The 13,856-nt window shown below is 36.8% G+C and overlaps 1 protein-coding gene across 8 annotated transcripts in view; it reads left to right on the forward strand.

Annotated features, from left to right (window-relative positions):
• Window positions 1-13,856, forward strand: part of PBRM1 (polybromo 1) — a 108,392-nt gene that overhangs the window by 47,070 nt on the left and 47,466 nt on the right. For all 8 annotated transcript variants that reach the window (XM_081160317.1, XM_081160315.1, XM_081160312.1 and 5 more), the window contains 3 exons: window positions 4,450-4,726; window positions 7,102-7,207; window positions 10,910-11,552. In XM_081160317.1, the coding sequence (XP_081016443.1) occupies window positions 4,450-4,726; window positions 7,102-7,207; window positions 10,910-11,552 (1,026 nt within the window). The remainder of the gene's footprint in view (window positions 1-4,449; window positions 4,727-7,101; window positions 7,208-10,909; window positions 11,553-13,856) is intronic.

Here is a 13,856-nt window from a genome sequence, read left to right on the forward strand (position 1 = left end):
GAAATAGAAGTGTGGGGTATCAGGGAGTAGTGTTATAACCCCAGGTTCTAGAGCCTGACTGCCCAGGTTCAAATCTCAGTTATTATTAGCTCTGATAAGAGCCTCACCTCAATTTCCTCATCTGAACAAGGAATTGATGACAATACCTACATAGGATTGCTGCAAGGGCCTGATTGGTTAATATGTTTAAAGACCTTAGAACTGAGCTTGGATACAGTAAGTACTCAATAAATGTGACGCTGATTATTTTCTGGAAGTAGTTTTGGTTAACATCAATTTTTGAAGTCAGTAGATTTCATTTTTTTTTTAGTTAGATGTTACTAGTCTGGGAAAACGTGTTAGAAAAGATGAATGAAAAGTTTTATTTCTTGAAGACTTGAAGATTAAATGTAGCAAATCTTGTAAAAGAAAGAACCTTTGGATTTACTTAGCTTAACAGCAGGCACCACTGAAAGCTCTAGGCCAGTGAGTTCAATGCTGGGCTACCTTGAAGCCTATGAACAGAGTAGACTTTGATTAGAGAGGCTCTTGGTAAGCATTAACTTGAGAAAGGGAAAGACATGATAAAAGCATTCTGGTGATTATCAGCTGATTTGTCTCAGTGCTGATTACTCATTTTTATGGCCTTAGGTATTCACTTGACCTCTCTAAATCTCCATTTTTACATTTGCAAAGTTGGGATGATAATTGTACCTGGTTGTCAGAGTTGTAGGAGTAAGTGAGAATATATATATAGTCCTTAACACAGTCTCTGGCACAAGGTAGAAGTGTTAGCTATAACTATAAATAGAACTGTGTGTGTGTGTGTGTGTGTATGCATATACATATAATAATAGCTTCAGAGAAAGAATAATTAAGGACATTTGAGAAAGTGGTCAGCAACAAAGTATGAGAGTTAGGACTAACACTTTGGCATGAAAAATTGAAAGGAAAGTTCAGATCTAGAAGAGCTATGGAGGTCCTCTAAAACTTGGTAATACACTAAGAGAAGGAAAAAGTGAGAGTAATTCCATTGCTTCTGGCTGATTTAGGGGTCAGGAGGGTGGTGATGGAGGAGGTCCTGGAAAATCAGGGATTCAGAACACAGCCTTTGCCAGTTCATGATCTTTGTGCAGTTTAGAAAAAGCACCCATTTCTCAAGACACTTGACTTTCATTTGTTGGGAAATTGCTGTAGGATACTGATTTTAGCACAGGACTCTTTATGGCTCATCTCCTATAAAATTCTAGAATTGTATGTTTATTATAACAATGTCTGTGATCTGAATCGGCATCTCCTTAAGTGCACAATGATAAGCAGCCCTGGTTTTGAACTCCCTTCAGATGTATTTTACTTTACTATGTTCAAAATGCTGATAAAGATAAGAAGAATGAGTAGGCCAGTTACAAGGTCTGGAATCTAATTTATGCACTTTTTCCAAAATGGGGAAAAGTAAACAAACTGTTTACAGTTAATGGTCTGAGGAGAGTGGTAGGATGCATAGAGGGGTTCTACAAAGAATCTGAAAAGCAAAGTGACATTGAAAACAGTAACCAGAAAATATCAAACAGGGAATATATATGGTAGCTGTCTTTCTGTAATATAGTCTCATTTCAAAAAGTATTTCAAGTTACTTTCAAAAGTCAAGGATATAATAAAGTTTGGCATCCATATTGGAAAAACATAAAGCGGATATACTAGCTACCTAGTCTAATAGGTATTATAAAAGTTATTATATAATAACTATTAAATAGTTATTATAAAAGAATAGAAATTTACCTCTGCACGTTTTCTGACAGCCAGATTAAAACTAGTGAGCCAGTAGTTGTCATTCTCAAAGGCAATTTAAGGATTTGGAAAAATGTACACAAAATAACAAAACTGGATTTGTTCAGGAAAAATCTCAAGTGACACTAATAACAAAAATTTTGCTTGCCTTTGAGTATGGAAACCAGTTACACGTCACTCTCTTAAATCGTGAATGATACAAATGTAGAAAGGATGCTATTAGTAATACATGTCTTAAAACACAGTAAATTTCAGTTATTAAAGCAGTTTCTTAAACACAATTAGATTTTGCATTTTGAGTATGTTCCATTCAAAACTGCCTAGTGTCAGTTATTCGAGCTGGGAGAATGGACCACTTGCTATTCTTTTACTTTTTGGCATTTTACCTAAAATTTAATTAAAAGCTTTTCTTTCTCTTTAAAAATCTCACAAAATTCTTCCCTAGACTCACTCACAATTAGAATACTTGTAGTTTCATACAGAAAAGCCTAATGGTAATTGGGAGTGCTGTGCTGGAACTAGGAAGTGAATAGAGTTGATCTCCTTTTGGTCCAGGTAAGGGCCTCAATTGAACTATTCTGCTTGGTATTCCTGGAATGAGGAGTGATTTCATTCTGAGTTGATTGTTGAAAAGATCTTTTAAACTCAGATGTTTAAAATTGAATTCCTGAGTCTTCCTTTTGAAGTTCAGCACCCACAAGTGAGATCTTAAAGAAACCATATCTGACTTTAGTAGTTTTCAGTATTCTGTGATATTAAATTCAGGTTCTGAAAATTTTCTTTAGAGGCTTCCTGAAGGTTAAAGTAATCTGTGTTCTAATGTCTCCCTAGATGTGGTATTGGAGCTTTGTCCCAAGTTCCCCTTCCATTATCCACTTGCTAAAGTCCTGGACTGAGAGAACTCTTCCTCTCACTTCACTGCCCCAGGATGCCTCTTTGGAGAAATAGTTTCCACTAGATGAAACTTCTTCTAGATTGCCTTCATATAACAATCACATATTTGACATAGAGATACAAAAATACTGAGAGGAGGAAATGGCAGGAGTGATCCAGGGCCACCAAGGGAAATGAGCAGCCTGAATGAAGACACAGGTTCTGAGGCTGATCCCAACCCTAGGAAACGGGGATCATTTTTCTCTCCTAATAGCTCCATGATGCTAAGAAAGTACAAATTTCTAAGACATTTTATTTTATTTTTTGTTTTGTTAATCCTCACCTGAGGATGTTTTTTCCATTAATTTTTAGAGAAAGTAGAAGGGAGTAGGGGGGAGAGAAACATAGATGTGAGAGAAACACATCGATTGGTTGCCTCCTGCACACCCTCCAAGAGAGGCTGGGGATTGATCCTGCAACCCAGGTACGGGAATCAAACCCATGACCCTCAGTCCTCGAGTTGACACTCTAACCACTGAGCCACACTGGCCAGGGCCGTCATTTCTTTTTATTACCTGTATTCCTGTTCACTTGGAGACTGCTGGTTTGAGTTTGGCTAGAATTCCTTATCAGTGTCCTGAAAGATAAGCATTGGGCCAGAAATCGTATTGGAAGGTCATCTGTTCTAATAATGCACTGGACAGCTCACCTTGGTCAAGTCATTTAGCTTCTTTGAGCCAGTTTCCTCAACAATTGGGAGACTAGCCCATATGTTCTTATGGGTCACCCCCCTTTTATTTTTTTAATCCTCACCTGAGGATATTTTTTCCATTGCTTTTCAGAGAGAGTGGAAGGGAGGGAGCAAGAGAGAGAAACATTGATTTGTTGCCTCCTGCTCACACCCCAACTGGCATGGAGCCTGCAACTGAGTTACGTGTCCTTGGCTGAAATTTAACCCAGGACGCTTTAGTTCGAGGGCTGATGCTCCAGCCACTGAGCCAAACCGGCCAGGGCCTTATGGGCCCCTTTTTAACTCAGGTTCTAATCTGTGGTCCCTTGCCTTTGTTCCATACCAACTCACTTCTGTTTCTTAGCATCATATCTCATTGATGGAATTTGGAGGACAAGACAGGGATTCACACTCAAGGATGAAAGTTTACTCAGGAGCTCAGATGAACCACAGACCATTTATTCTTTAAGCTAGATTGGGATTGTGGAATAAATGCTGATGGAAAAAGGAAGCAGGGACTAACCCTGATAGGGTAAATGCAAGAGAGACTTGTACCTACTATAGAAACTAATCTGATGGGCAGACTCACTTTGTTTTCTGATAATCAGGATATGCAGGTGTTCATTGTAGTTAAGAGAGAGAACACTTTCGTGTGTGTGTTTTTTGTTTTTTGTGTGTGTATTTTTTAAGTGAGAACGGTTAGTAACAGTAGGGAATCAGTTTTATTTCACATTTGCTCTAAAAAATACATTTCAATTGATAAGATTTTATTTTCTTTGGCTGTCAGACAAGATCTTTTTTCAGGCATTGCATTTCATGAATATTCTAAACAGGTTTGTCTGGTGTTCATTGGCTGCTCCTACCATAGTCACTATGTTTTAATGATTTTGGAAATTTTTCTAATAACTGCTTGTAGCTTCCAGCATGTTTACTGTGTTTGTGGTATAAGTAATCAATAAATTATAATCATTATGAAGCACTTGCCCACAAGATTAATTTTTTTCATTTCACATTCACCCTTGTATAAAAAAAACCTGAATCTGTTCTCTTTTCCCCTTTTCTACCTCCCCCTTCAACAGTAAAAAGAACATAAGAAAGCAGCGAATGAAAATCTTATTCAATGTTGTTCTTGAAGCTCGTGAGCCAGGTTCAGGCAGAAGACTTTGTGATCTATTTATGGTTAAACCATCCAAAAAGGACTATCCTGATTACTATAAAATCATTTTGGAGCCAATGGACTTGAAAATAATTGAGCATAACATCCGCAATGACAAATATGCAGGGGAAGAGGGAATGATAGAAGACATGAAATTGATGTTTCGGAATGCCAGGCACTATAATGAGGAGGGCTCCCAGGTAAGGATGTATAGGAATCATGGAGTAGACACATTTTCTTTTGGGTGCTTGTAGAGTAATAGATTTTGAGAGACCAGATATAGATATTCTCAGTGACTAGCTTAATACTTTGTCTTTTCTTAATTATTCTAAATGGGAGGCAGTACATTATAAAGGTTAAAAGTTTATACTCTATAATATGACATCCTAGATTTGAATACTGCTCTGCCAGTCCCTTCGTAAGTGACTTATCTTTTCTAAACCTCATTTTTCTCATCTGTCAGTTGGGGATAATAATAGTACATGCATCAAGGTGGTTATAGGATTTAAATGAGATAGTGTATACCATTGTGCCTGCTGTTTGAATAAGCACTCTTTATGAAAGCCAGTGGCATTAAAATCTTTCATTATTATTATTATTACTACCCTCAATAGCCATTTTTTTTAAGGATAGTTCATAAAATGTTATGATTCTGTAAGAATGAAAATAATCCCATAAGTGCACCTATAAGTAATTGATTTTGTATGAGGGATCTTGATTTTCAGTTTTATCAGTGTAGCTAAGCTAAATTCTTCTTTCTTTGATATTTTTTCTATTTCATGAAGTACAGTTGACATATAACATTGTTTTAGTTTCGTGTATGCAACATAATGACTTGATATTTGTATGTATTGCGAAATGATCACCGCAGTAAGTCTAGTTAACATTTGTCACCATACGTAGTTACAAAATTTTTTTCTTGTGATGAAGACTTTTAAGATCTGTTCTCTAGTCCTGCCAGTGTGGCTCAGCAGTTGAGCATCGCCCTGTGATCCAGGAGATCACAGTTCAATTTCCAGTCAGGGCACATGCCCGGGTTGCAGGCTCAGTCCCCAGTGGGAGGTGTGCAGGAGGCACCTGATCAATGACTCTCTCATTGATGTTTTATCTCTCTCCCTCTCCGTTCCTCTCTCTCTGGAATCAATAAAGATATATATATATATTATATATATATATATATATATATATATATATATATATCTCCTCTAAGCAGCATTCAAATATGCAATACAGCATTATTAACTTTAGTCACCATGCTGTACATCACATCCCCAGGACTTATTTATTTTATACGTGGAAGTTTGTAACTTTTGACCCCCTTCACCCATTTCACATACTCCCACCTCTGACAACCACCAGTCTGTTCTCTGTATGTATGAGCTTGTTTCTGTTTTGTTTGTTCATTTATTTTGTTTTTTAGGTTCCACATATAAGTGAAATCACACAGTAGTTGTCTTTTTCTGTCTGACTTATTTCATTTAGCATAATGCCCTAAAGGTCCATCCATGCTGTCACAAATGGCAAGAATGGCATTACTGTGTGTGTGTGTGTGTGCGCGCGCGCGCACGCGCATGCGTGCACATATGTGTACACACACCACGTTTTCTTTATCCATTTATCCATTGATATACACTTAGGTTGTTTCCATATCTTGGCTATTGTAAGTAATGCTATAATTAACATGGATGGAGTGCAAGTATCTTTTTAAATTTCTTTATCTATTTTCAATCTCCCAGAAATAAAATAACATTTTCAAATCATTGTTTTCTTTCTTCTGCTGTTACATTTGAATATAAAATAAAGTAGGATGCTTGTGAGCAAAGAAATGGTTCTGTGTTGTAGGGGTTTACACTGTCCTCACTACCATTGGCTAATGTGCCACTTGTCTGCCACTGGTAGAGAAAAAAGCCACCCTTAAGAGGTAGCCAAAGTAAAGAGGTCACATTCCCTCAGCCCTTCCTCTCTGGCAGCAGACAGGGAAAACAGAGCCTCTGTGGGAGGAATGGGAGGGCCATTAGGTATGTGACCTTGTACTCAGCTACATGTATTACCCTTCAGTCAATCATTCTTCAGAGAGAGCTCCTAAGCAGGGATTGTTGCTTTTCACAGATCAGATTCCAGACTGTAAACTCAGACTGATGCTAAATCCCATTTAACATGAGATTTGAGAGCAGTGTTTGAGATACTGCTCTCGAACTATTAGATATTCTTAATTTTTAATTTTCATTAAGCTAAGTGTGCCACTTTGAGGGTCCAGTGAAAAAGATTTATGAAGAAAAAACACATGTAAATATGTTTTAAACTTCTGAGACACTTGCAATGATTCTACTAGAGTAGTTGTCAAACATTAGCATACATGTCTGCACGTTAAAATCACCTAGAAAGCTTAAACAACAAACCAATTGAGGCCCACCCCACAGAGGTGTGATTTTGTTACTTGGTAGTAATCTCAAGCTTTATTTCTTTAGTTACAAACAATTCTATCCTGTATTTTTAAAAATTCTGTATGGGTATGTGGTATATTTCAATAGGAAGTATTTTAAAAAATAATTTTAAATATATTTATGGAATATAGGTGTACAACGATGCACACATCCTGGAGAAGTTACTCAAGGATAAAAGGAAAGAGCTGGGCCCACTGCCTGATGATGATGACATGGCTTCTCCCAAACTCAAGCTGAGTAAGGCAGCCTCACAGATTGTTATTCCATTTAGTCTATCAAGGATAGATTACTGATTTACTGAAACAATACTTAATAAATGGTGAATGTATTTGAACTTGCACTCCAGCACAGAGTTTCTTCCCTCCTCTCCAGCATTCTCTTCCATATTTTAAGTAGCTAAACTGTGGGGAAAGCATGTGGGAGTAGAATATAATGTCAGTGGTGTTTACTCTCTTGAATATGGTGGACATTTTGTAAATGCTAAATAGTCAGAATAGGTTGTTTTTTTTTTTTACATGTGATGCCTGGAAGAGTATAGTGGCAGATTTTGTTTTTTGTATGTTTGTTTGCTGATTACTAGAATTAAAAATGAATCCCAGCAGCTTCTCCTAGACAGAATTTGAGAGGGTAGAGATGTCCAGCTACTGTACTGTAAGTTAACTCAGCTGTCTTGAATGTGGTATGTGGATGGTGGTTTTATTAAAAACTTTGAGGGAAAAGAAGACAGCAAAAATAATTACTACCATTGGGCTAAACAAGAGGTTTCTGCCTTATTAAAACGTATAATAAATGAAGTAAGTACCAACAAATGATAGTGGTATTATCAAATATTTTTTAGAGCTATATTTGTCAAAAAGGAAAAAGCAAACAGATTCTACTTTTTGTATGAAATGACTGTAAACTGAATTTTACAGTAGTTTTGGGTATGATTGCTAAGTGAATATCTTTTTCTCGTTAAGGTATTTATCTTTTCATGGAATTGTAAAAGCATACAGTAGTTCTGCAAAAATGAAACCCTTTTCTCTACTTTTTAGGTACACAGTGCCTTTTAAAACTAGAACTGGCCCTGGCAGGGTAGTTCAGTTGGTTAGAGCGTTATCCCGATTCGCCAAGGATGCAGTTCAATCCCTGGTCAGGGTACATACAAGAATCAACCAATGAATCCATAAATAAGTGGAACAAAAGATCAGTGTTTTACTCTTTCTCCCCCCCCCCCCCTTTCTCTCTAAAATCAATAGAAAAATAAAAAACAACTAGAATTAATTCTATAAGTTGAGTTAGGAAACTAAAGATTGATCAGTAGATAATTTCACAGTAACTTATATATAAATATACATGTATTTCTTTAGGTTTAGGGAAAGGAGATTTTAATGTGTAAGGTTAACTTTTCTCTATTTTATATTACGAAAAATTTCAAACATATACAAATATAAAGAATGGTACAGTGAATCCCCTGTATGCTATACCTGTTGTTCAGCATTATCAAGGTTGTATTATACTTATTTCTCTCTCTTTGGTTCTAAATAATTTAAAAGAAAATCCAATCGTGTTGTTTCATTTCTACATAGTTCAGTTTACATCTCTAAAATACACAGTTGTTCAAGTTGACCCTTGAACAACTTAGGGGTTAGGGGCATGTGCCTAAAATCCCCATATAACTTAAGTGAGCCCTCATATGCAGATTCCCACCCCAGGATCAAAAATACTGTTTTTAGTCCAGGGTTGGTTGAATCCTCAGATTCAAAATCTAGGGATACAGGAGGCCAACTGTATGTTTATTGGCAAAAGATCCATGTGTAAGTGTATCCGCACAGTTCAAACTCGTGTTGTTCAAGGGTCAGCTGAATTTTTTTAAATAACTATGAAGTCATTATTACACCTGACAAAATTATTAGCTGCTTTTTTAAAAATGTGTTTTGTTGATTTCATACAGAAAGGAAGGGAGAGGGAGGGAGAGAGAGATAGAAAAGTCAGTGGGCTACTTCCTGCATGCCCCCTACTGGGGATCAAGCCCACAACCTGGCCATGAGCCCTGACTGGGAATTGAACCTGCAGCAACCTCTTGGTGCGTGGGAAGACACTCAAGCAGCTGAGCAACACCAGCCAGGAAAGTTGCCAGTTTCTTAGTTTCTGGGTCTCATCTAATAACCTGACACATTTTAGTGTCTCACAAATGTATTTTTCAGTTGGTTTCTTCAGGTCAGGATCTAATTAAGTTCTACATGTTACATTTGATTATTGTGCTCCTGAACTCATAGTCTAGAGTAGTTCCCCTCCTTTTTTTTATCCTCATGCTATTGACTCTTTAGGAACCAGGTCGCTTTTCTTGTACAGTCCCAAATTCTGGGTTAATCAGTTCACTTTCTTGTGATGTTATTTAACTTTCCTCTTTATTCCCCTTATTTCTTATAAATGGAAGTTAATTCTGATAGCTTGACTAGATTCCATTTCAGCTTGGCAAGGATGCTTCATCATAGGTTTTCTATACCTACATTGCATCACATTTTAGGGCAGTGTCTGGTTGAGGTAAAATCCAAAGAAGATTCACACATTGCATTTGAATGATGCTTCTTTTAATCTGTAAATTCCCCTCCATCTTTTTATTTCTTTCATTCACAGTTTATGTGTTGAGAATTTAGATTTGTACTATAGTTTCCCACAGTCTGGGTTTTGCTCATTGCACCCTTTGCTGTATTTAACGTGCTCTTTCGGCCCTTGTATCACCTGTAATTGGAGCCAGAGACTTGATCAGATTTATCTTTGGTCCTCGTCCCCTCCCTTTGGCACAAAACCCAGCTTCAGAGGTGATATATGGTCTTCCATCAGGTGGAACGTGGTGTCTGGTGGTTTCTGTCCATTATGTGAACAGCACTTGATGCTCAGCTATTGATTTATTTAAAAGAGATGTAAAAATAGTGATAATTTTATGTTAACCTTTCTTAGTTATTAGCTAGAATACTTATACATACAGAGAAACTTCGCCTTATTCAATATTTGATTACCTGGTGGTACAGTTTTTGGTTTGTTTGTTTGTCTTGGTTATTGTTTTTTGAAAGGATAAAAGCTAGGTTTCCCCCCCTTTTATTTACCAGTTTTTAGAATAATGCATTGGTTTGCTGGCATCCTCCAGCATTTACCCAGTTGTTTGTTCATTTTTATGTAACATTAAGAACTACTAGATTTAAACATATTGCTGAGTTTTAACCCATTGTAGTTATTGTCCTTATTGATGCTCATGTTGTCCCAAGCTGGCTGCCATGTTCTTTTGACATGACCCTAGTAAGAAGTCACTGATAGATTTTTTTAAATAGATTTTTTTTACTGTCTAGTGTTTTAAGATATTCTAGGCTCATCTTGTACAGAATGGAAATTGACCATTTGCCAAGGAGTTACTGACAGTATTTGAAATCAGTATTTCAAAACTACAGTCTATTCAGTCAAAACTATATAGGGATATGCTGCTACTGGGTTGGTCATTGTTTCCTAGGATTTTCATTGGACAGACCTAGGAAAGTGTATATGTGTGTTTTATATTTAAAGATAAAATACACTATAAGCTCATGCTAATACTCTTAATTGAGATTTAAGGCTACAAGACTTTTATTCAGTGTCCTCTGTCTCTTTTTTCACTCATGATGAAACTTCATTTTCAAGGATACTACAGATGATGGAATTAGAATGTCACATAACTACTCATTTGCTTTATTCTACCTTATTCACAACTATCTCAGCATAACAGTACTTACTCTCTGACCAAAAATATGATTACTGAAAAGAGTTTAAATTTTTTCCAGTTCTTTGTCAGTAGTATATATTTCACTAGAGATACTCTAATTACTATGTTTTACAAATCACTTGGAATAGTCCCTTTCCATCAACTGTACAAATTTAGGTTAATTATTTTATTTTATCCATTTAATGTTAAATCTCTTCTTTTAGGTAGGAAGAGTGGTGTCTCTCCTAAAAAATCAAAATATATGACTCCAATGCAGCAGAAACTAAATGAAGTCTATGAAGCGGTAAAGAACTATACTGATAAGAGGGGTCGCCGCCTCAGTGCCATATTTCTTAGACTTCCCTCCAGATCTGAGCTGCCTGACTACTATCTGACCATTAAAAAGCCCATGGACATGGAAAAAATTCGAAGTCATATGATGGCCAACAAATACCAAGATATAGACTCTATGGTTGAGGACTTTGTTATGATGTTTAACAATGCCTGTACATACAATGAGCCTGAGTCTTTGATCTACAAAGATGCCCTTGTCCTACACAAAGTCCTGCTTGAAACTCGGAGAGACCTAGAGGGAGATGAGGACTCTCATGTTCCAAATGTTACCTTGCTGATTCAAGAGCTTATCCACAATCTTTTTGTGTCGGTCATGAGTCACCAAGATGATGAGGGAAGATGCTACAGCGATTCCTTAGCAGAAATTCCTGCTGTGGATCCCAGCTTTCCAAACAAACCTCCTCTTACTTTTGACATAATTAGGAAGAATGTTGAAAATAATCGCTATCGGCGTCTGGATTTATTTCAAGAGCATATGTTTGAAGTGTTAGAAAGAGCAAGAAGGATGAATCGGTATGTTTTCAAAGCCATTTCTTTTTTTTTATAAACTATTATGTTTAATGTAAAACAGAAGACAGGATTCTGCTTTGATGTACTAGTTCACCTTAGGTGCATGATTATGGTTGGTGGGATGCTATTTTGAATTCTAATGAGCCGGAACTTGTAGAGAGAAAGCATCTGGATTAGGACTAAAGAGAAGGAGTAAGACAAGATTGAAGATCTGTTGAAAAGTGTAACTTAAAATACAACCTTTAACAAAACATTCAGAGGATAACGTTTATAGTTAGAAATACTAACGTGGTTTTCTTTTAAAGTTTGAGTTCAATTCAGGCATACTTAAAATAGTTCAAAGGTATTGATCTGAGTTTAAATTGATTTAAATTTGGTCACCATTTCAAGTACCTACAAGGGCTTTTTTTTTTTTTTAATCTCACATTTCTCGCTTTAAGTGCCTTCTGCAGACATTATGAAATGTTCTAAAAGAAGCAATCAAATTTAAATTTCCATCAAGCTTAAATTCCCTTTTAATATTTATTTGTCATACATCTTTGCCACATAACAATAGTATACTTGACTGTTAAAACAATTTCACTTCAGCAGTTACAGTGTGTGTTCTTTGTGCTCTTGTAGTCATTTGGGGGAATATAAAATGTTAAAGCTACAGACTCTACCTTCTTGGACCTTACAGTCTATCATGATGAGAATTAGACCTTTAGGCAGTTGGCAGGGGATAATTCCAGCTGGGGAGTGTGTGAAGTCTGCATTTGCTTTGAATCTTGAAAGAAAAATTAATAGTAATGTTTGCCATTTCTATTAAGCACCTGTTCTTTGTAAATCACCATGTAGATAATCTCTAAATTTTATATAGCCTCTAGAACAGCCATTCTAGGTAGGTGATAATCTTCCCAGTTTGAATGTGAAGAAGTGCACAGAGAGAAGTTACCCAAAGTCACACAACTAGTAAGTGTGGTGGCTCATTTTCTTCCCCACTATAGAGGCCTAGGATTGAGACACCAGTCATTGAGCACAGCCATGGATGATAAGGCTTGAGCTCTATGTTCTAAGTGCTTGAAGTCTGACAGTTGGGAAAGGACCTATGCTTAGGGAAAAATAATTTGAGGCATGAGACAACATATAGCAAGGAACTCTGCACTAGAGTTCTAAAAAGGCTTGAGGCATCGGGAAAAATGGAAGCATGGTTGAGATTCACATAAGACAAGTGGTGTAAGTAAAGGCATAGGGTTAGGAAATGAATATGGTGTGTCATAAGGGTCAGGTGGAGTTGGGGTCAGATTGGAGAGGCCCTTGAGTGACACATTTAGGAAATGGTCTTTATTCTTCAACAGTAGAAATAGAAATAAAGAGAAAGACTGAGGGAGAGGGGTGTGTGGGTGAGTGTGGACATCTTGCAGTCAAAAGCTGCATTTATTTATTCAACAAATGTTTATTGAGTGGCTATCAGTTATGAGCATTATCTGGATGCATGGGATATGCCAGTGGAGAAAACAGACAAACCCTGCTTTTGTGGAGCTTAGACTTATGACTTCTGTTCTTGTTCTGTTTACTTAAATAGTCTTTAAGTCTAAAGTAGGGGTCAGGAACATCCGGCTCATGGGCCATATATGGTCCTTGAAATCATTTGGTCTGGCCCTGCCAAGGGAACCACAGGTGAGACTCAAAATTCAATAAATCTAGGAGCTTTTTTCATAGCTAATTTTTAGGTTGATGATTTTATATGGCCCATGAATGATGATATAAATATCTAAATGGCCCTTGGCAGAAAAAAGGTTCCCCAACCCTGTCTAAAGTCACTCTTGGCCCCATTCCCATTATATTTTGGTGTTCTGTGAGTTTTCCAAAGTACATTTGTCTCTTAGATTATTAGCAACTTTATCTTATATAGGCAGCATGATTATTTTAAGAATTGACCAATTTGTATCCCTAGGAAATGAGCTCTTTTTCATTCTCCTGCTGTTGACATGACTGGTGTTTGCTCTTGAAGCCTAGGAGATAAGAGTCCAAGGTTTATTTATATAAGATAGTGATCAGTTTCACTCATGCCAGAGCTTTGTTGCAAAATGTGAGGGAAGCCCTTCTTATCTTTATGAATGAATATCTCACACAGTACTTAAAGAAAAACCCATGCTAGGGTGAGTGGAGGTGGAAGGGGATTTAGGGAAAATAAATGATGGTGGGGGGAAAATAAAGAGGGGGGAAAAGAATAACCCATGTTGGCTGAGATGGAGATACATCAGTTTAGTGAATGATAAACTATGTCTTTATTTATAATATTGCCAGCCATGAAGATAGATGTCC

The sequence above is a fragment of the Miniopterus schreibersii genome (assembly GCF_964146895.1).
Source record: "Miniopterus schreibersii genome assembly, chromosome: 15".
Lineage (NCBI taxonomy): Eukaryota > Metazoa > Chordata > Mammalia > Chiroptera > Miniopteridae > Miniopterus > Miniopterus schreibersii.